Source organism: Xiphophorus hellerii, chromosome 15 (assembly GCF_003331165.1).
Source record: "Xiphophorus hellerii strain 12219 chromosome 15, Xiphophorus_hellerii-4.1, whole genome shotgun sequence".
Taxonomy (NCBI): Eukaryota; Metazoa; Chordata; class Actinopteri; order Cyprinodontiformes; family Poeciliidae; genus Xiphophorus; species Xiphophorus hellerii.
The window spans coordinates 21944682-21968501 of record NC_045686.1 but is presented as its reverse complement, the minus strand read 5'-3'; the positions used below and the strand labels follow the sequence as shown (position 1 = coordinate 21968501).

The following is a 23820-nucleotide window of genomic DNA, read 5'->3' as shown; positions in this document are numbered from 1 at the left end:
AGATACTCTGCAGATGTGCAGATGGCTGAATAAACGCAAACTCGACAAACCGGAGAGGGTCGAGGCATCGACTTGCTCGCGAGGGGATAATACCAGCCTGGCGCTGAGTCAACGCAGGACATCTGAAGACAAACATCCGTGATGATAAGGCCGGCGGGTAATGACTATAATGATGAGAAATTGTTTCCCCTGCTGCCCCGGCCCGCCCCGACATCACTGCCTCGCAAGTTTCAGCAGAGCGGGGTTTGGCATCAAAGGGGCCGAGGCCGGTCCACGGCTGTTTGTTTCCTCCCCTGAGTGATAGTGATGAGACGTTATCTCAGGAAAATAAATGGAAGATCACCCTGAAGTGAGTTTTAGAAGCTTTCGAAGGGAAAGTGCATCTTTTTTTTTTTTTTTTTTGCAGACAAACATTTTGAATTGAATATTTTGGAGACGCGTCCACAACAACTTAAAATTGAAAAAGCTGGAAATATATTTAAGGAACTCACAACCGAAATGGCTTATTATTGTATTTACCGACATTTCAGATGAACTGTAACACATTTTTATTGCTGTGTGTGCCATCTGTCTCACATATCTGGATGATTTCTACTGCTTGACATGTGTTTTGTAATGATGGACCCCAGGAAGAGAAGCTGGTGGGGTAAGTAAGGTGCAAAGTGTTTGGTTTTTCATATGACCAGTCCTCATACAAAATTCTTATCAGTCATCTGAGTCTTTGCCACTGCACCCGACGATAGTTCAAACAGTTCCTTGGCTCTGTTTCATTATAAACTGGACTTTTGGCAAATGTACTGCCACTGGGGTTAAGGAAACCCCGGGTGGGGGGCAGTTAGGGTAGTTCTCCAGCGATTTGTTAAAGCAATGTGAATCTGTTTAAACACACACTGTGTGCATAACCCGGCCAAAAGTATTGATTTCGCCCTCCAAAGCATTGGGTTTAGACAGCATAGCGAACTGCAACACAAACTTAGTTTTGTTGAGGAATTGCATGTTGATTCTGAAGCACATTCAAGGATTGTTCTAGTAGCTGCGTTACCATGACAAATGTGCGCATATGTTGTCTATGTCGTGCTAATGTCAAAAAAACACAATTTCGCAATTGCGGTTTTCAGTTAAATAAGAAATTAAATTCAAATCGCACATAAATAAGCAACGGATGTAAACAGTTAGATAAGATATAGTCATAATTCAGCGCTCATCATCTGTCAGCCAATCAGAGGGGACATCAGCGTCTTATTCAGGTGCTGAAGTAGCAAGCCCCGCCTCCTCGGGAATCGGTTAGGTATTGCAGTCGGCCATTTTACAAGAGCTATGGATTCAACACTTTAGAATCCATGGTGTTGAACTGTGCGACGCTGTGAGAGCTCTGGAGGAGCCGGCTGCAGAATAAAAATAAAAACAAACCATAATCCTCCCCCCACTTCCTGTCGTCTTCTGTCATTTTCGTATTTAGTAACATCTGACTGTTGATGACATGATGACTCTCTGATGCAGGGAAAATAAGATTTCAATCAGTTTTACAGATACATCTATTTCAATACAACCAGTCAACCACATCATCCTGCTGCAAAATGTTTTTTTTTTTTTAATTGTCGTGTCTCCATTAAGCAAATTTACTTCGTACTTTCAATTTGCTCATACGCCGAGCTCAGTCGAGAACACACCTCAGACTGTAGAGTGGGACTTGGCGGGAGAAGTGCATAAATCATCATAAATGATAACAGTGTTAAGGCAAAGCTCCAGAGTTTAAACTTCTCCTGAAGAAGGTGACTGAACTGAAGTTCTGCAGACGGTTCTGCAGACGGGCCTCGGGACCTTTTTTGGTGCGTGAAGACGCCAGAAGTCATGATTTATAGTGAAACCAAAACCTTCGACTCCTGTCAGCAAATCGGATGACAAATGGTGAAACAACCTCAGTCAAACTTGACTCACCGCAGACACATTTAACTTTATGCTTTGGTTCCCGCTGTGTGACGAGACGCGAGACTTCTTTCCAACACGATGTAACTTCTGAGTCGAGATACGTTTCAGAGACGAGAGCCTCCCTCTGTGTGAGGGAATCTGACAAACATCTGGAGTGTTTGTTTAGGACTGCTACTACTATAGACTGCATAACAAATTACTGTCTAACACAAGCCCAGGGAATAGTTTTCATCATATTTTCTTGCACTTGTTCTATGATCGCTGTAATCAGAATACAAGCTAAAGAATATCAATATATATTGTATATACAGTAGTAGTTGGTTAAATATCTGCAAGCTGCAAAGAAGTAGCCAAGTCATTTTGTGTTGTGAACTTTGGACTTTGGGAAGGTTATTCCAGAGGTGGGATCAGTTCACTCCAAGCATAGTGTACAAAACTGAGTCCTCCTTCAAATGCCTAAAACGACCGAGATATTAAAACCTAAACAGGTGAGTCCAGACAAGCAAAGCCTGATTATTTAACTACACCTCAAAAAGACCTGAAGATACCCTTTTGAAAGTGTCTCCAAACTGCACAACGGCAGCTGGGGGTATTCTATAATAGCTGATGCAGACAATATAGCCTGACCTGCGCACGTGTGAAATGCGGGGCAAACCTCAAAGAATGTCAACAAGCATCGGAAACAGGCGCCAGTCGAACAGAACGCACACAAAGTCCAGATAAAGGTTGGAGGAAGTGGCGGCTGGCAAGAATAAAGGAGGCACATCGGATACAACGCAGAACCTGCTATGTACACATAGTCAGGTTTACCGACATAAATATGTGAATGGGAAAATAGAAAAGCATGGTGTTTGTTTTGCTGTTTGCTAATCTTTCCTATTAATAACAGTGGGGATACACTGGTTCCCCTGCAGGAATGTTAATCTTCCTAAGGGCTTTAGCCAAGAGTCCAGTGGCCCAGTGAGTAAACACTGCTCAGCTCAACGGGACAAACTGCAGGTCATGGAGAAAAGATACAGTCCTGGAAAAGAGGAAATAAAAGCTTTATCTAATGCATCCTTACGGTGCACTGCAGCCAAGTAAACGCGTGACAATACCAGACGTTCCAGTGTCACTGAACCCCGTCTTCCACAGCATGGCAAACAGAAACGGGATGGCTCTTGTAGGAGGTCTGAGTTATTTATTTCCTACTTTGGTTTAGGTGAAGAACATCAAAACACCTGAAAAATGAAAATAACTGACACAAAACATGACACAATTTAGTGGCACTTCAATGAGGGTGTTTTCACACCTGATAGTCCAGTAGACTGAGTTCAATTGGGACCAAAGTTACATTTGTTCCATTTTAAGCTGCTGCCGTTTGCTTTCACTCTGCATTGTGTCCAATGAACCAAACCCTTTGTACAACCTGGTCACCCCATCGCCTGTCGACCGAAAATGCTAAAAACAGAGGAGATGGTTGGGTGAACTTGCTGCATAGAACCAAGGGTAGCAAAAACTGAGTACGTAGCTTTGTGCTTCTCACACTGCATACTGCTCTCAGTAGCCTAGCTTAAACTTCTTTTTCTTATTATTTGTTTTGTTGTCTGGTAGACTTGGTTTGACTGGAGGCCAAAATTGCAACATTTGTTACATTTTTCAGCTGGTGCAGTTCGCTTTCACACCACACTGTGCCACACTATCCAAACCCTTTGAAAAGCTTTTTCCCCCACTCACCTGTGGGGGCGCTGCACCAAGAACCACCGAAGGAAACAACTAGAAAACCTTTTGAAGAAGAATTCCTTCTTCACAAAATGTAAGCAAAAATGGAGTGGCATCAGATTTTAACGGTTGTAGGATTTCTTTTTTGTTGTTGGTAAAAGACTACGAACCATATGTCCAGCTAGCGCTAGACTAGCGTGTTTGTTTTGGTTGTATTTACCTAGAATGCTCTGTAGTACAATCAGCTTCCTGCTTTTGGAGCAGTCACGTTTCACCTTGCATTCACATAATATTCATTCTTCTGCTGGTGCTGATGAAGTGTCACTCATCTCAGGATGCAGGAAGCTTGAAACTGAAAGTGAACCTGGAATCATGACCTACTTTCTGGTTAACGGGCCAATAACTTATATGAAATTCTGAGGTGGTCTGCCGATGGTCTCAATTCATATTTATTATTTAAATATGAAAAGTAATAATAAGACAATGAGACAATGATGTCACGCCAAAAGTAATATGACACGAGTCGGCAGAGCGGGACGCTGCAAACACAAAAACCATAGAAAGTAAATAAACATCCTGAATAAAAACCTGTTTAATTCTGAAAATGATTTGGATCTTGGAGGGGAGGACTAAATTGAGCTGGCCTATCAACACAAGGACTGGAAAGGGTGAGTAAAGAAGCATAATGGTTCACTTCTGAGGAAAAGCTTAGTGTGCCGATTTTCCGTAACTCTGACATGCATTACTCATTATTAAAAGGAAATGCTGTAAGAAAACGCTGTTTATCTTGGAACAGCAGCCGCCTGTCTCTTGCAGTCATATTTCTTTAAAAAAAGCTAAAGAGCACTTTCATGCTCTATTCACATCAAAAACAGATCAGATGACATAAATTAGGCTTCACTGAAGATAGATTGAGCTCTTCTATTTTAAAACTGCTGCAACTGTGATGGACATTGTCCCGCTTTCCCTTAAATAGACATAAAACAGACTAGATCTGTAGTCTGCAGGAAGATTAAACACCACATGGTGCACACCACACAGAGAAAACAAAGAAGTTCAATGTTGTTACACTTACACACTGCAAAAACACAAACACTTACCAAGTATTTGGGTCTAGTTTCTAGAGCAAATATCTTGGTACTCTTGAAATAAGACAAAACTAAGTTACAAGTAGCTTTTCAGCAAAATATAGGAGATTGTTTTCAGTAAATAATTCCTTAAAGAGACAGTCTTATGTATTTTCCAGGAACATATCAAGTAACTGTTACCCTCAGTTGTTAGAAAAATGCTGTATATTAAGAAATTATATGACTTAGAATAAATATTACTTCCTAATTTAACTCTGTCTCTTTAAAAACTTCTGCTGTTTCTGAAACTCTGTCTTCAGGAAGTCATCACAACATGGAAACTGCAGCTCCGAGGAGGAGCTACACTTAGGAGGCGGGGCTAGGTCCCATCAGGTGTTTTGCACTGCTGAATGGTTGCCACGGAGATTCAAGGATTCCTCAGACATTCGTAAAAGAATCAAGGCAACACTTCAGGCATGTTTTTGATGAGAGAATAACATTAGAACATGACACGAAGCTCAAAACAGTTGATTTAGCATAATACTGCCCATTTTATATGGATAAAAATGTATTGGTTCTATTGGTAAGGTATTTCACTTAAAACATTTTCCCATATTACAAGTGAAATGTGCCAGTGGAACCTGTATTTTTTAATCAAGATTCAGGAATTATTGCCTTAAAACAAGCTCCTCTATCTCGCTGAAAAGTTATTTGTAAGTTAGTTTTGTCTTATTTCAAGTATGCTAAGACATTTGCATTAGAAACGAGAGCAAAAATACTTGGTAAGATTTGCAGTGCAACAACAGTATGACATATGATGAACCTCCAAGACTATTAAGTAACTAAAGCTGCTCGCATCCTTAACCGATTTAGGAATTTCTACTAATGAATCATAGGAAGGCTTAAATTTGGAGAGGAAAGTCATTTTGGGATAGGAATCTGGCTAAATTTGAACAGGGTGGGACTGTCCATCTGAAGCTGTCTGGTATAATAGCTTCCACAGGATTTATAGTATTAAACAAAGGGGGCGTGAGCAGCATTTTGTGCGTTCCTACGTGATGAACGTCATTCCTCTTCACAACCTCCGCCCTCGCTTTCAGCCTCCTCCCGTAACAGTGCAGGCCCTTCTTCCATATGGGTAGCGTCGTGCATCACGTGGCTCGTGGAGGCCCCTCATTTATTCTCAGCCTTATCACTTCAGGGCGGCCTGCTTAGTCTCTCACACCAGCCACACATCATTTGAAAGCTACAGTAGCCATGTTCTTGCCTGCAGCTGTTTCTAATGAACCATGTGCTCTGCAGAAAGAGAGCTGTGGGCTTCCTGTGACTGAAAATGACTTTGTGTTTAGAGCGCCTTGCAAAGCATTCATACCCAGTGAACTTCTTCACGTGCTGGCGTGTTACAACCACAAATTAAAGGGGCAGTACCATGTAAAACCTACTTTTTAGAGGTTTACATCATGTGATGTGATTCCCTTATCAAAAACATACCTGGAGTGTTGCTTTGATTCTTTCATGCATGTTTGAGAAATCCTTCAATCTCCTGTGGCAACTATTCAGCTGTGCAAAGTGTTTGGTTGGACCTAGCACCGCCTCTTAGATGAAGCTCCTCCTAGAAGCTGCAGTTTCCATGTTGTGATGACTTCCTGAAGGCAATGTTAAAGAGACAGAGTTATTTCAGTTATAGACTCATTGGTCTCATAGTCGTTTGTGTGATAGACGAAAAGTGAAAAAATACATATTTGAAAGCATTTATGCTTCAGAATCTGAAAAGTAGGACATGTATTTGTAATCAGCCACCAAATGCTGTTTTCCAGTTACCTTGGAAGTTGGAACTCGGAGCTGGGTTTGATGTCACGGCGTTCCACTTGACAGAGTCGGAGAAGTCGGGATGTCAGCATGGAATTGATTGTAATACCTTCTACAAACATCATTTTAAACTTTCAATAAACCCTGACCCGTAGCAATGATTTTAGACACACTCTTGCTAGTGGGTCTCATAAAATACATGTTTCCACCACGGCTTGCTACTGTTGACACGAGGAGGGGCCATACTGAAACGCAAAGTTGGTATTACAAGTCGTAGCTAAGGGTAGTCGGAGTTGCTTCCGCTATCCACGCAAAAAATCTAACTTGGGAAGGCATTCCAGTTTATTTTTCCGACTTGGAAGTTGGAATTTTCCAGGTCTATACAACTGGAACGCAGCATGTCAGTCCTTAATCATCCAAATCTTTCTTTAGGGGTATTAGAGTGAAATACACCCTACGTTTTCCTTCACAGTAATTCATTGTGTTCTGTTGATCTATCCCAATAAATACGTTGTAGTCTGTGGTTGTGACATAAAAAGTGCTGCAAAAGTTCAAGGGGTTTAAATGTCTTAGCAAAGCATTCAAAACCTTGTTTTTGCTCCACAAAAAAATTTAGCCGTCTCATTGCTGGGAATACTACATTAAACTTGCATGGTTTGATTCACGCCTGTCAAACACAGACATAAGGATGACAGAGCACAAAAAACAGAGCAACGTCTTGGCTGGTTTGGCCTCGTCAAACTGTGTGCAAGAGCGAAAAGCAGATTTTTTACTCATCCGATTTATGTTCCGAGCTCAAGTAAGTACAAAGTTACCAAGTATCTGTTTAAAATCACACACTAGCATGTGGCCGTGTGCTTCTGTTCTGGTCCCGTCTCAGTAAACTTGGCCCGGCTCTCTGTGGGGAGTGCTGTCACCGAGCAGCGGGGATTATTAGTGTTCTGATGGGAGGGCTGCTGAGCTGGGCATTCCTCTATAAAGGCTTTAAAAGACAATAAGAGTAAACAGAAATAAGCCCATGATGAAGGCGCTCTAGAGGACTGCTCAGAGGGAAGAAGGCTGAACCGTTTCCAGGAGTGAATCCTTTTGAGTCACACAGTGCCAACATCTGGAGTCCAGTTAGTGTATCTAAATGTGTTTCAGTAAACTGCGCAAAGGCAATCCACCGGAGAGACATGGAATTAAAACCGATTTCTCGAACGCTGTGACACACAGCAGATCTGCTGAGCCTGCAGCGTCCTATTTTTAACTTTTTGGCATCTAATGTACTCCAACTTTGGATCCACGTAACAACAAAAAAATGGTAGAAGGGGAAATGAAGTGCAACATAAATCAAGGCCTGAAGTCAGGAGTGTCTCTTGGCTCCATGAAGACAACAACATCAATCACACCTTGCAAACACCCTCCTTATCCAGCAGATAAGGAGTTGCTACTTACATGCAGATTGCGCAGCTGTGTGCGTGCGTGTGCGGGTGTGTGTGTGTGTGTGTTAGGCAAATTTCGGACGGCTCAAAAGGGACACAGAGCAGACAGCGTGAGTGTTTAAAGATCGACTTTGATTAGAAAAAGTGAGGCAAGGGACCTGCATATCACTGGGAATACACACACTTTGACCAATCCAAGTAACAGATTAGCTTTGAGGTCATTTCGGCAAGAATATCGACTAAATAGTACAGACGAGAAGAATGTAAAAAAATATTTACACCCTTTTAATTTTCCACATTGCAGCAACAAACTTTCATGTTTACATTTGAGTCAAGATTAATTAAAAACTAACATTAGCTTTAGTGCTATCAATATCGTGTTGGCTTACACTAGCATGATGGCTAACATCAATTTATTCCATTCAGCAAGTCAACTTTAGCTTTTAAGTCCAAATTTAGCTAAAAAGGTCATGTTAGCTTAAATGCTATCAATATTATGTTGGCTTGTGCTAGCATGGTGGCTAACATTCAGTTAGTCAAAATTAGCTTAAAAGCTAATTAGTGTGTGTGTGTATTTTTGATTGTATGAAATAAACGGATACACACAAGAGTATAAGTCTAAAGTAGAGTCAGAATCACACGTTTTCTTTTCTTTTTACAATTAACAAGTCAAAAATAAAAGTGCTGGACATTAGTATTCAGTCCCCTTTAGTTAACTCTGCCACATGGTAGTATCATTCTTACTTTCTTTTATTGTAATTCATAATATTTTTTTCATGTAGCGAACGCTTTTTAACAGTTATATCTGCCCTTGGAGTAAACATGTGCAATTAGGCAACTTTGGATTGTGGATTTTTACATATTGATCTTAATAATCAAGAATAATCTTTATTTCACAGCTGATACGGCTTACTCCTCATTAACGACCATCTTATGGCATTTTAGCTAAATCAATAACGGAGCGCTTAGAAAGGACAACTATTGTTAAATATGTAAACTCTGACCTTTACAAATCTTCCACAAATATACACAAACTGTCATGTTGGACTTTATTCATAAAGGATAACATGTTATGAATAAAGTGTTGTCCTACATTTATCTGTCAGTGGAACAAATTAACATTTTTGCCTGGCTGAATGTGCCTCTTGTAGTCTTCTGAAATGTGTAAAGTGTGACACAAGCTGCATAAGTGTTTTAATATGATACCTGGGGTTGATTTTTTCCCAGAACTTTAATTTATCCTGCCCTTTTCTCTTTTGAGTTTCCATTGTAAAGTAAACAAAAAAGCCAGATGAGGTCTCAGCAACTGATTATAAGCGGTAGAAAGCTATAAAAAACTATAACCAAAGATAACTATGCTTTAGAATGAATATAAAGTTTCTACAGAGTCATTTGTGAAACAGGGATTGAGAATGGATGACCATAAACAACATTATGTTCACTTAGTCTAACAGAATATGTTTTGCTTGTTGGACCACTTTTCTTTTTATTAGTGACTCCAACGGGAAACACTTCACATGTTCAATAAGCAGTACATGTTTCACCAAGGAAGAGCACTGGTGGTAACTTTTCTTTTTAACCATAAGTTAGTTTCCTACATGAATATTCTGACTACTCAAGCCTAATCTGTACATCCACACTTTAAGGAAAGTAGCTACCATTCAGCTCCATCATAAAGCAACCCTGTGCTAGCTACATATAGTTTCAAGTAAGACTGAAATTCGTTCTCCCATTGCTCAAAAAGAGATGGCAACAACTTCAAATGTAATTGTATAGTTTTTCTACGCTGTGGCACAATAGTTTCTTGCTGTAACAACTTCCACCTGTTCCAAAGAATACAATACGTGGGGGCTTGATTTCCTCTGCAGCGTTATTTACAGTAGATGTGAGATTACTTGTCGGGAAGGTCCAGAAATATTTTCACTGCCAGTGATGCGGTTTCTGTTGAATGTTAAAGTGAAACAGAAAAGGAAATAAGGCAGATTGGATGCGTATGTGTGCGCGTAGATGGGGTTAGGGAGGGCGCGTGCTGTCACACACGGAGAGAGAGAGAGAGAGAGAGAGAGAGAGAGAGAGAGAGAGAGAGAGAGAGAGAGAGAGAGAGAGAGAGAGAGAGAGAGAAAGAGAGAGAGACCCAGAGCTGCCATTCAGCTGCTGGAAGTCTGGCAGGAAACTTTCTCATTCCTCTCCTCAGCAGCAGCAGCAGCAGCAGTTTACCGTCTGAACCACACATGTTCGGAGCCAGCAGCCGGACCCACTCACTCTAAAGCCATGGTTCTGCCGGTCCGCGCTCCGTCGGCACGCTACTGAGGCTCGCGCACACCAGGGCGAACCTGACGTGACCTGGAGACGCTTTGGACACTTCCGTGACAGTGATTTGTTTGGAACGATGGAGATTTTGTTTTACCTACTCGCCTTCGTGTTGACCCGGGAGGGTTCGGGTCTTGGATATGTCGCCGATTCCAGCGTTCAGGCAGGTCAGAGAGCTGCAAGCAGACACAGGTAAGCCCCGGTGGGGAACACGGCATTGTTTAATTAATAATTAAATAATGGTTGGACACCTCGACATATGTTGACGTCATTTGTGAACTAAACTAACTAGTCAATTATGAGTATTTTCCCAAAACACTTTTTTGTCTTTTTCTCACGTTCCAAATAGAAGATTGCATTTTATTGTAATTTTATCAGATAGACCGACATGGGTGCATAAATAGGGGCGGGCAATTATCATATCGTTTATCATTGATCTTGATAAGCTAATTGTCAAGTTAAGATTTTTGATTTATCGTTATCGTTATCCATTAACTGGAATAAATTCCAGTTAATGTTAAAAAACGGACTAACACGTTATTTTTTATTATTTTCGCCATTGTTTGTTCCAGCATCAGTAATTAGAAAATATGATTAAATGAAGTCTCTATATAAATCCGACTTCTCTAAGTCTGTGGCTTCTGGAGAAGCTTCTTTCAAATGGGAATATTTTTCAAGAGCAGCATTTATGTTTGTGGCGCTATGAATTATATCATGCAGTTACCTAAAAGAGAAGTAAAACGTAATTTCTAATAATCTTTTTTAACATTATCACAATGTTGTGATAAAATTCTATGTCCATGTAGCCAACCCCTGCATAAATTTTAAAGTAATCCCAAAAAACATTATGTTTTACAAACTTGAAAAGTCTGACATGCATACAGTATAATGAGTTATGAGTTAATGCTAAGTTGAACCACGTTTGGCTGAAAGAACACAGCTGCATACATTTCAAGGTGTTTCCATTATTACATAATGTGCAATGTAATAATATTGCACATTATTACATGCGCAAATAATGTGGAGACTTAAGTTTTTGTGCATTCTTCTTCCATGTACTTTTGAAGTCCTGCTGCAGGCTTCCAATTGGATTTAAGTCTGGACTTTGACTGGGCCGTCCACATATACAGATGCGCTGGAAGATAAACCTCTGCCTTAGTCTCAGGTCTTCCGTCGCCTCTGACAGATTTTCATCCAGGATTGGCCTTCATTCATTTCCACAGATCATCCTGACACCATGATGCTTCCACTACCATGTGTCACAGGCGGTGCATCATGCTCAAGGTTTTGGTTTCATTGGACCAGAACAGCATGTGTTTACATGGCTTGTGACAAACTGTGGACTGTACTTAGGCCTGTCACGATAGCAAATTTTGCTGAGCGATTAATTGTCTCAAAAAATATTGCGATAAACGATAATATTGTTTGAAGATCTTTTTACACTGATTTAATGGAAATGACGTAATAATGCATGCGATTTCCTGCCAAAGATAGATACACTTTATTTTCAAAAGAATATTTAACACTGGAACTGATAAACAAAATAAACAAAACAACCAAAAATAAAATGGATTCTCAGTCTCCATTAACAAAAAACTTACTTGGAAAAAAAACTAAACAACATAAAACCAAAGTGGAAATAAATACTGCATTCAACCAAAAGAGTGCAGATTATGAATTCTGTATATTATGTTGCCCTTCAGTAATAATTAGATTTAAATAGAGAAGATGGGCACATCGACTACCTGATGCAATAGTTCACACTACACGATTTTTTGCTCCTATTTTTCCCCATACAACAATCTTAGATCGTTGGTCTTTCTAAGATTGTGTGGTGTGTTACGGTAGATCATCGTTGCCGCTCCGATCTAAATCAGGGTTTTTTTCCCCGACTGGGATCTTAACGCCGCCTGTTGAATGTGACAGGCAGCCAATCAGAAAGCGCGGATTCTCCTCCGTGTTTTCTGATGGGAAATTACGTCGGGGAATCCCAAACAGCTGATACGGCGCAACCCGAAGTCCAGCGGACATTGGAGATGATATGTGGAAACAACATTGATGTTTATTCAACATGCAAAGAATATAGAAATGACAAGAGGAGGAGTTGGAGCGAAATTGCTACCGCAGTTGATGAACCCGGTAACTTTTCAGCTGTTCTTCGTTAACGTGACGTAAATAGGTTCTAATGATTTTCATTCAGTCAGGACTTTATGCTGACACTAGCCACATGCATTGCATGTAGTATTAATGCATTGATTAATACTACATGCATTAATCAATGCATGTAGTAATGCATTGATTAATGCCTGGTTTTAAAATTAGTTAACTGAACTTGTAGCCATTATTTTGTGCCCATTGTTGGACACCACATGGCAGGACGGAACCCGATCGAACCGTTTTACCTAGGATTTCTGTCGGCTAATGTGTGATCTGTCAGGTTTTGAAAATGAGCCGACAATCGGCCGACAGCTTTAAGATCGTGTAGTGTGCGCTGGGCTTTACACTAAGGAAATGAGGAAGGGAGGCACCGGAGTTGAGCCTTTTTTCATTCAGTCTCATTAGCTGAAAGAGAAAAAGGCCGGAAGAGACCATAATGCCGATAATTAAAATGACGTCGATAGCTTAAATTTATCGTACGATTAATCGATTTATCGTTTATCGCGACAGGCCTAACTGTACTAATTTAGGCTTTATCTAAAAAAGAAAACGGTCAACTTCGGCCTGTCAAACATTTCTTGTGGAACTCTGTAGCTCCTCCAGAGTTACCACTGGCCTCTTGGCTGCTTCTGCATTAATGCTGTCCTTTCCTTTGATTGTCAGTTTACGTGGACGGTCACGTCTGGCAGAGGTTTGCGGTAGCAGCATGCTCTGTGTATGTGAGCTCGGTGGGACATAATTTTATTATCTGCTTCCAACATTCTCTTTGACCTGACTGCTGTGTCCCTTCGTCTTCATCATGTTTGTTCGCTAACAAACCTCTCAGGCTTTCATAGAACAAGCAGGTTGCACTTCTAAGGGTTTTCGTTTGTTTAAAAAAAAAAGTAACACATGTCTGATTTTCCTTCCACTACACAATTGCGCCCTACGTTGTGTTGATCTATATCTGTCGTGTGAAAACTTAAGAAAATACATAGAAATGTCTGGTTGTAGTGGTCCAAAACTACTTCTAAATGCATATCGATTTGTTGCGGTTTTAAACTCTGGAAGACAACATTGTCTGATAATTTTAGCAGAAAAAATGTGAACCTGTGATTGATGAGTTCAATCCAAAAGACAAAATTCCTTCATCAGTTGAATAAAGTGCTTTACCTTTGTAGAGAACCGATGTATTTTAAAGTGAAAGGACCTCTGCAGTTACACATGCACTGACATTTCTCTTCTTTTTTTTTTTTTTTTTACAGGAAATGTCTCATTGCTTATTAGGACTGTTGCTCAGTGGGCGCTCTGAGTAAGAGCGCTGTGTGAGTGGGTGGGTGTGTTGGGTGGTGCTGGGGAGATTCTTGGAGCCCTGAGATAGACAAGGCTTCTGAGGACTACAAATATTTACTGTTCCAGAGTCTTTGGTGCAAGGTTTTCAGGGGGTCCATGACTTCTTTTTGAGGCCCTCCGCATCAGCCTGGTGGTGAAGGAATTCATTTCTCTAAGTCGGAGGATTATATCGACGAGGAGGTTGGGGGAGTAACACGTTGCACGGACGGTTGTAATGAAATGGATCTAGTAGTGTCATTTTTTTTCACCCCTTACTTTTGCCTTCGTATTTATTGTGACATAATTTATACCTTATGTGGGCTATAAATGAAATATTCTGAATTACAAACCCCAGCAGACATTGGATCAGTGTTTCAGCTACTAATCCGACCTCCTGTATGGAACGCTAAGAAAATTATTTAGATTACAGTGATGAATAGTCGCTTACCGCCAAGACATGACTGTTTTTATTGTGCACCATTTTCCACCTTTAGAATACTTGGAAGAGGCCCACCACCACCCTGAGCGTAAATCTGTATGCACATGTGTGTGTGTGTGTGTGTGTGTGTCGATTGTGTGCTTGTAAATCAACAATTTAGCATACTTCGGTTAGCCAGATGAGTGGCGAACGGGATGGTGTGCATGTGCGAGTGTTACGGAGGTCACAGCGGAAACGTCAGTGTGAATGAATGACACATCTCTCTCCATGTGGTGATCTTCTGCTTGTTTGCCTGCATGTGTTTGCACTTTGTGCACTCACGGCAGAGCTTTGACTAGGGTTTCCTCCTCAGTTTGGCTCAGTCGGCGGCTGCTGCTGCTTCTGCGGTTGCACTGGCTGCCTGAGTGATGAGCTCTGGTCAATCTGTCGGTGTACGAGGAGGCCGAGCTTGTGATTGCTGCGAAGGAGGGAGGCACTCGGAGGCAATGTGTTTGGATAAGACCAGCAAACTGGATAAACTGAACTTTTTTGTTTAGAGAAAATTGGAAGAAATAGTATTTGGAGTGAAGCAAGCAGGCATGACAAGAGGGTATGAAAGGTGCAACAAAAGGGGCAAGAGGGTCAGTGACATGACGGGAGAAAAGACAAGCTGATAAGATGAAGAGGGGGTTTGGGTTGTTGTTGCTGTTGAATGCCTTCTCTCTGAAGGAGTCTGCTTGACTGGCCTGTGCCTTCCACACAAACACACACACACACACACACGCACACAGTGACAGATCAGGAGGAAGAATGCACTGGCCTGTGGCAATTCGGTTTGCCCCTCTGACATCTGTTTGAACTCAATTGATCTGTTTTGACAGATGTGTGAAGTATTCCAAAAGTGGCAAAGGCTATTAGACAAGATCTTATAGAGGATCGGGAGGATCCAGAGCGGTTCGACACAACTCCTGCCAGAGTTTCAGTGCAGCCCGTCATCCCAGAAAATTCACCAAACAGGGCAGCGTAGTTCTCGCTAGACAAGTGAAGGAATTTTTGCTCATTTGATGAACAAGGTGTTTGATCGCCACTGGATGGTAGCAAGAAGTTGAGGCAGAAAAGAATAAAGCCTGCCAAAGTTTTAAACTAACATTGGCTGGCTTTATTCTAGTGAGTGTAAAAGTAGGAACTTTAATCTTACTTGGAGACTACAGGACCTACGCTACCTGTGTAGCATATGTCCATGATGAGCCTTCTCCTCATGGACATCCAAGGTCAATCATCACCTTAATAAAACACACTCAACATTCGGCTAGGCCAGATAGTGAACTACAGGAGTCTGTGCTAAGGTCAGAGTTTAAGAAAAATACCTGTTTTAGGGTTACCTGAATAAACTGAACACAAAAGCTTAACTAACGATTATCTTCTCTCTAAGCTACCTCATAAATCACCAGTCAGACTAACCTGCATAACCTGCAAAGATGTTTGGTTCCAAGAATAAAGTGAAACCAAAGGATCCTCGGAGTCGATGTAACTGGTTCCACACAAAATAAGTGTCAGATATCTCCTATTGTAAGGATGTATTATGCACGTTTTGCATATTTTTGTATGTCCAGTTGGGTCTCAACTGCTTCTGAAAACAGCCCAAGCACTTAAAAAAAAATCACCTACTCTTTGGTTGGCAATAAGCTAATATTTTTTGGTGACTGGAAAATGAGCCGTTTCAAAAACCTCTCCAATTGTTGAGTCACAATCGATGAGCACTGCACCGTTACCTAGCAACCCCAGCGAAGCCCAGCCCCTCATATAGCAATCGCAGTGGCGCACCACCAGTCTTCCTAGCAACACAAGTGAAGCCCCAGCATGTTTGGTCAGCTGGTTTTACCACTGTGTGCACTGCACAATGGCTGCTGGCAAAGACAAGTGTTTTGTTGTTGACTTTCCATCCAGAAGCTACTTGCTGCATTATTGTTGGTTGTGCAGGAGTCTTCTCTTCTGCTTTTCAAAGATGTACAGTTGTATATTTGCCCATCTGTCTGCAGCCATTTTCACATGCAAGTGCGACCATTGAGTTGGGTGAGAGCTTGGCCAGCAGCAACTTATTTGGATTTAAAGTGACAAGAGACCCTAAAACAGCTGAAAGGAGCTGAAAATGGGTAGGACTGAGCAGACTAAAATCTCATTATACAAGGACGATTTTGTGCAAAAAAGAACATGTTTGTAGAACCCATAGACCTATCCTAACTAGTTCAACTAAGCATAATATGTTACATTCAAACACTTTGTTCACTTTATTTGTATCATTGCTACTGAAGGAACTACTGTTAGCTGAAGTCCAGTGGCCTGTTCTGTCTTGGTTCACTTTACAGTGAACCAAGTTTTTTGGTGACTGGTGAGTTTTAATGTGTTTTAATAGAAAGAAATTGTTGGTGCAACATGCCACTCCACAATGGTTTCTGTGTTTCTGGGCACTTTGTTGCAAATGTGGTCTGTTATCGCCACATAACACCTTCAAGGTGCAAAATTTACTCTGTGACTACTTCATTTCATGTTTCGGAGGGGTGACAGTGGCAGGGTAGCTTTAGCCCACCCCTTTCTGTTTTTGTCCTTTCAGAAACAGATGATAAGTAGACTTCTAAGTCACAACTTTAAGCGTATTAAAGAGGCTGTAGATAAGTGTTTTTCACTAATAAGGGGGCCTCACCAGAGTATGATGTAATATAGCACCAAAAAACCCATCCATCTCTTTTTTTCCTTCTCTTTCTGCTTACATGCATGACCAGAGGCACCAAGAGAGTGTTGCCAAAAGGAGTTGTGGTTAAAATTGGAACAGCAACTCACAGACAGGAATCAGGCTTGCAAATAGTGCAGAGTTTTGCCAGTATGGGTACAGGAGGCCAACAGCTGCCTGTAATTTAGCATCCATTAAAAACTGTCCCTGGGCAAAATAATGAATCTCAGTGGGTCTAATGTGAAGAACTACAGTCTCTTTGTTCTCCTCCCTCTGTGAATTCCTAGTGTTTTATTGTCGGATAATAATAAACTACAATAGGATTCTTTACAGTGACAACGTCGGTAGGATATATATCTGAACCAAACAATAAATGATGATACAGCTAATTCCTCAGAAGCTGGGACACTGGGTGAAATGGAAATAAGTTACTGAATAGAACGGAAGTGATAAACCGGTTGCACTTCTAAATCCAAATTTGCTTGTATAATAAAAATATGTACACCATAGTCTCACAGAAAATAGGTCTATGCTTTTTTTTTTCCTTTTAATTTAAAACGTCTTGCAAGGCTTTAGATAAACTGATAATAAAACAGTAAGAGTAAACACACTACTTTAATAGGACTCGATTTCTGTCTGCTTTTGAGTGCGCACAGCTCCGGTTTTTGGCTCTGTGGACGGTTTTGGCAGCCAGTTGGTCCAGACCTAAACACCTCTCTGGGGTTTTCATTTAGGACCACCGTGGAGTTGAATTTTGCGGTTTTAAGTAATATATCGCAACAGCAATGGCTATAACAGTGGAGATCACTTTGAAAATGACTGCAGCCCTCTACAATCTGCTTAGGTGGAAGACAACAAGGTTTGTCTTTTAAACTGCAGAGGATGTAAAGTAGAATATTACACAACACCACTGGTGGGCACTGCTAACTTAAAAGTTAGTTCTGCTAAGACTAACGTACTAATCATCAACATTAATACTAACACGTTATTTAGCTGAAGCTGAAGCTAAAGTGCTATACCAACATGGTGTTTATCAGTGCACACCGTCGCCTGGCACCAATAGGCCCTCGCAGAAATGAAGAGTAGAAGTTGACCGACTGTTATTATGTTAGTCTTAGATTGAGTAATTAGGTGCAATAATATGGTGAAATTGTTTAGCACGGACTACATGTTGTTTAAGCACACATTGCAGCAGAAAGTAGGCAGCTTGACTAGTGTGTTGAACGTAATCACTGTCTATCAAGGTGGAGTTTGTTATGGAACTGCCTTCTGAAAGGGGCTATGAAAGTCCCATGGCAGGAAGACCTTTGAGCCAATCAGAGCAATCGCCCTAAACATGAGGCAATACATCAATCACAATGTACATCAATGTTCCTGATGAACTAGCAAATCCTTCTCGTTTCATCTTGGTTGGTGATTCTGGAATTTATTAGAGCGCTGAGCAGGGTGACTCCCTTCAAGCATTATGAGAAGCTTTGATGTCTTAGTGTCAGACACAGGAAGCTCCAGTTTCTCTATGGTTTGAAGTAAACTTTTAATTTCACCAGCATCTGTCTTTTTTCACAGATATTATATAAACATAATATATTAAAATTTCTGAGCGGCCAAATCATAGTTTTGACTTGAATCTGATTGGATGGCGTTAAAGATTAGGTGTGAAGGTAAGGAGGCCTTCCAACGTGAGGCAAGTCATCAAAAATCCTTGTGGAATCATTCAAAAAAAAAGCTGGTCAGCAATTCTAAGGGTTTGATTGTTGCAATAATTATTTTAATACTGATTTCAGTTAACCACATTTTCCTCATTTTTATTTTCCCATCGTCACAATTTTTCCTCCTACTTTCTAAGAGGCTTTTAAGTTAAATAAGAGCCTACAATCTGTAGGAGTGGGGGAGTAAAAGTCTGTGCAAATGACAGATATATAATTTATATGCAGAGCAAGATACTGAAATGTAATAATTTGTCAAATTCAAGTAGTTATATGTAATATTGTGATTATGACCTCTGTTAAATATATTGTGCAGCTCAAGAACAGACCAGACTTCCTCAAATCTTAGCTCAGATGTTGAGCGGCCGTGTAAAAGAAAGAAGCTTCTATTTACTATTTTCAATGCCATAGACATGTAATTGGTTATGTTTTCATTTGAACATCACTGGTCATTTTTTTTTCTCACTAAAGTTAATGTGTCACACTTTAAATAGAAAGGCAACATTCCCCTTTGAAATGAAAAGCTTCTGGCTCTTCCATGTGAACAGCAGCCTTTCACAGCCGAACAGGATTAAAGACAAAGCAGAGTTGATTCAAAAGTCTGAGTGAAGTGCTACAGTTACTTCTTGATTGGGGGATATTTATGTTCCCCTCCAAGTATCCATCCCCCTTTAAGACTTTCCTTGATTCTAGTCCAGGAGGGAAATATACTTCCTCCAGTTTGTTCTGTATCTGACTCAAGGTCTCCTCCCAGCAGGCTGTGGGCAGAAAACCTCAAAAGGGTGATGAGGTGATTCAGGACACTGATAAGTTCAGAAAGATTCAATCAAATATTGCATTATAGAGAAGGTACATGTCTAATAATTTGTAACCATGGAGAAATGGCCCATCATTATCTTGCCTCTCATGTTCAGAAAAAGCAGATTAGCATTTAGGGTTTTTTTTGTACACTTATATGTATGCTCTGGTGTAAGAGGAAATGCTGTTAATGTCATAGTGAAATAAACTGTGTGGTGTGAGTTCAGGCAAAGTCGACAATTCGATCAACATATCAGGAGGGAGGATCTATAGATTGAGTTCAAAACTGGTTATTTCCAACTTTTCTGTAAATACCTCCGTCTTATGAGCCCCGACTATGTGTGCTACTTCCACAAACAAACTAGCTCGACTTGAACAAGTAGAAGCCACAGTTATGTTGGCAAAAAATAAACAATAAAAAACTTGGAAAAACAACCTTAGTTTCCTAGTCTCGTGTGATTAAGTGACATAGTTGCATAGTGTCAATAGCAACAGTATAACAGTTTTCTGATCACAGATGCATATTAGAGACGTCACTTCCTCACTTTAGTTTACCTCTTTTTTGTTGCTTAATGGCCCAGTTACTTCCAGCGAACTGAACCGGATTCCACTTGCAAGTGATCCAAGACCTACATGTATAGGAAGACCGGGGTTTGTCTTCTTGGTCCATACCAGAGTTTAGATGAGCTTTTGTGTCAGTCCAAACAATACAGGTCCCTCGAATGCAGACTGAACTGCTCTGGTGTGAAAACCCCTTTAAAGTCTCTACACTCTTTCTGGTCCTTCAGCTCTCTCCATGTCCATATAGCCTCACATCTGAATGGTTTATGTCTTCAGAAACAGCTACAGTACATTGCTTAGCTATTTATTTCCTGCAATTCAAAGAGCATTGTCACACATTCGCACAGTTACACTCCATCGAAAGGTACCAATGTGTAATCAGGAAATAAAAGCATAACAGGATTTTCCTTTTCTTATACACTTACAATCCATGTGTGATTTTTACACGCTGTTAATTAGCTTAGTACAGAAACTCCTTGCTTTTGGCAGTGCTGTGGGAAAGGGAATGCATTCCAGGCTCCACCATTGTCACCTAATTAGCATATCTTCCAGCATTCATGGCATTCAAAAGCTTTTTTATGTTTAAATAAACTTTGAGTGTGCTGCGGAGGCTTGGACTGCCTCCCAACAGTTATCAAATCCCACCCTACAACAGAACAATTGAAACTATAAACCTCCTCTTAAAGCCTAAATGGAACAGCATGAGGAGCCAGGCTTCAGAGAGGATAGTAAAGTTTTAGCTAGCTGAGGGTCTTTTAGGGTGGCTGTTATTTTAAGGCTTTGTCCCGACTCAAACAAATGCTTCCATAAATGGCTTAAAGCGAAGCACCCAAAAAAAAAAAATCTCTTGACATGTCAACACTTCATATTTGAGGAGTAATACTGAACCCAACAGCTGTATCAGAGACCTTCTGTGTATATCTTCTTGACCGCCGGGCTAAACAATCAGAGAGAGGGTTTACACAGACCTCCCGTCCCTTGATTTTGGAGCAGCTCCAAAGGGAAAAGTCTGCACTCGCCTCTCTGGCTGTTTGTCTCTTGGAGTGTGATCACTCAGGCAGGAGCGAGTTCACTCAAGTGTGTACGCTGTCGTTTGTGACAATATGTGTACCTTTGGTTTTGTATGTCTTTACAAGAGCGTGGTAGGGGTGCCTGACCTGAGTGGGTCGCAGTTCAAACGACGAGATAGTCCCTCCTCCCCAGGTCTGTGTCTGGGGCTTTCCTTAAAAGCTTAATGAAAACTCCCTCAATAGGCACTGCCAAGAGATTGCTTTGTTAAATCATTGAACCTCAGCCCTCTTTTTTTTTTTGGCTTTTGTTGATTCCCTCTTCCTCCCACATACTCTCTGTGTCACTTTTGCAACAGAGTATTCCTCTTTTACTCCTCTGTCCTTCTTCCCTGTAGGGCTCAAGCAGAGATGCTGTTGAGTGAAACGGACCCAGCATGTGTGGGTCGAGATGTCAGACTGCGACTTCCTGCGTCTGAAGCGTCTGACGTTTAATAAGAAGCGAAATTTATTGGGGGATAAAGCAATGCCCAGGCAGGTGCAACGTTTCCACTCACGCTGAGTTATGGCTGTGTAAATAAAATTAAAACTCAACAGCGGTCGGCTCACCGCGAGACGTTTGGACGTGCTGTAATGAAGACCGGCCAACTTGTCCGAGTTGCCATGTTTCCCGCTCATATTTCTGTTTCGTGCCAATTGTGGTTGCTTACTTAGGATCATTTACATTTCAAGACGAGACGAGATTTTACAATGCCATAAGCGTTTTTCACTTCACAAGAAAGAGGTAAAAGAGATTTTTGCAAAGCTTCAGAAAAAACTGGTGATTAGTCCATAAACTGTACTTCTCATGCTTTCATCAGTCTATGTTGATGACACTAAACTGTTTGGTAAAGAATTCAGTTCAGTGTAGAATAATCCACACAACAAATTTAATGTAAAGTCTTGTGTAGCCCAATGCTATGAGTTAGCTCTCTGTTAGCTGATGCAACAGTCAAGAACTACTTCCTTTCTTACAAGATAACAGTATATAATCACTGAGTTTATAGCCGTTACATATCCAGAGCCCATAATGACAGCTAAAGCTGCACTGTTTTCTTAAAAAACTACAGCTACAAGGTCAAAAGAAGTTGAAACTCTATGATTAAGAAGTTGCTTAATTTGTATATCATGGAACAGGGTTATAATGACTTCTTGGCACAAGATCCCGGGTTGGTAAAACACCTGGATACTTTCAGTCAAAGTTTAGTCTGTCTTGCAAACCAAAATCAGTTGCTGTCAGCATGTGGTTTCCTCTGGTGAAACGGGTGTAGCACCTCTTTCACGCCATTTCATTTCTGTCTTGTGTTTTAATCGTGTAGGAACAATCCTCCAGCGACTGCTATGCACTTCTTAATGTCGCCGACATAATTTGATGACCAGCTAAACCAAAGTGCCTCCGATTTTTTTTAGGCCATGTTGGAAAATCTCAGCGCATTAACACCGCTCTCGCTCTTGCGCTCCACGTATACCTCACCACTGTAGAGGAAATGGAAACAGTCTTCACCCACTTCAAAGTAAAAGCATGAATGTACACCTCCAACTCCTTGGACGAGTTCTTGACAGTCGATAACCAATTCTTCAACACAGATGTCAAACTTTATTCAACTAAGAGTTTACAAAACAGCCAAATATATTAGAACTTTAGAGTTTATTCAGGAAAGTTAATTTAGAGGAAGCTAAGCAGGCTAAACATTTTACAAGTCAGCAAAAGCTCTAAACAGAAAATTAGCTCTGCTAAGAGAGCATTAGTGGAATAGGGAAAAGGTGCCCACCATGCTGTAGCATTTCTGCATAAATTAAGGTATTATACTGAGATACAAGAATTTGGGGTTTTCATTAGCTGTAAGTATACAACACAATACAATATAAACAAATGTATGATATATCACAGGAATGACTGAAACAAATTATTTTTGTGTGTTTGTTTATTCATCTTTCTCTCCTTTATTACACCTTGGAAGAAACCTTATGATTAAAGAGAGGAACCTTCATGGACTCTTGGCCTTCTTGGACTGTTGGCTTTTTTAAATTAAAGCTATACGGCCATGTTTATGTGGATTTCTTGTTATTGTCATTGTATGCGGATGTGGTTTGTGGGGCTTAAAATGATGGAAAGATTCTGAAGTCAAGTTAATGAACTTTCTGTAGGGACATTTTCTAGGTTTTATAGATTTATGGCACACTGAAGCAAAGAAAAAACAAACTGAAGCAAAACAAGAAAAAGGCCAGTTAAAGGCAGCACCCATGCAGCAGAAAGCGTGCGTGCAGGAACACGCACAAACAAACCTATTGTATTGTTTTTGGGGGCCAGGGGACCAGGGTCCGTTGGCATTTTCAAAGGTTCCTGTGACCTTTATTCAAACATGGAGAGTGACAGGAAGGACTTTCAGCCCATTTCATGTGGACCGCCCGCCCAGCCAGTTGAGCTGCCCAACTCTAACGCCCACTCGCACTTAATTGCGCTTTACGCTCTCACTTGGTCCTGCTCTGACGAACACAAAGACTTCTCTCACAGAGTTCTGGGATGAAACGATGGAAAAAGAGCTCGCTGGCTGTGTGACACGGACAGCATGTGCGGAAGCTGTGAAAACGGAGCCGGTTTGTAACGTGGATCTGTTTGGTCAGAAGCAAAATAAAAAATGACAGATTGTTTGTGTAAGAGCAGTGGCTGCTCTCCATCAGATTAGATAAGGGCGTGTGAGTCGCCAGCTTTATCTGGGACTCTGCGAGTGTTGATAGTAAACTGGACAGAGGTTTCACTGAATCACCGTGACAAAAACAACCCAGTTGGACCACATGAGGAATCATTTGAACTGTTTTTTATTTTTTTTTGTCATGTTTTCTCTTCTGTCTGT

The 23820-nt window shown here is 40.9% G+C and overlaps 1 protein-coding gene across 1 annotated transcript in view; it reads left to right on the top strand.

Annotated features, from left to right (window-relative positions):
• The first annotated feature begins 10071 nt into the window (after positions 1-10071).
• Positions 10072-23820, top strand: part of emilin1a (elastin microfibril interfacer 1a) — a 34384-nt gene continuing 20635 nt past the window's right edge. The window contains exon 1 of the mRNA XM_032585337.1: positions 10072-10432. Coding sequence (XP_032441228.1) covers positions 10320-10432 — 113 coding nt within the window. The 5' untranslated portion in view covers positions 10072-10319. The remainder of the gene's footprint in view (positions 10433-23820) is intronic.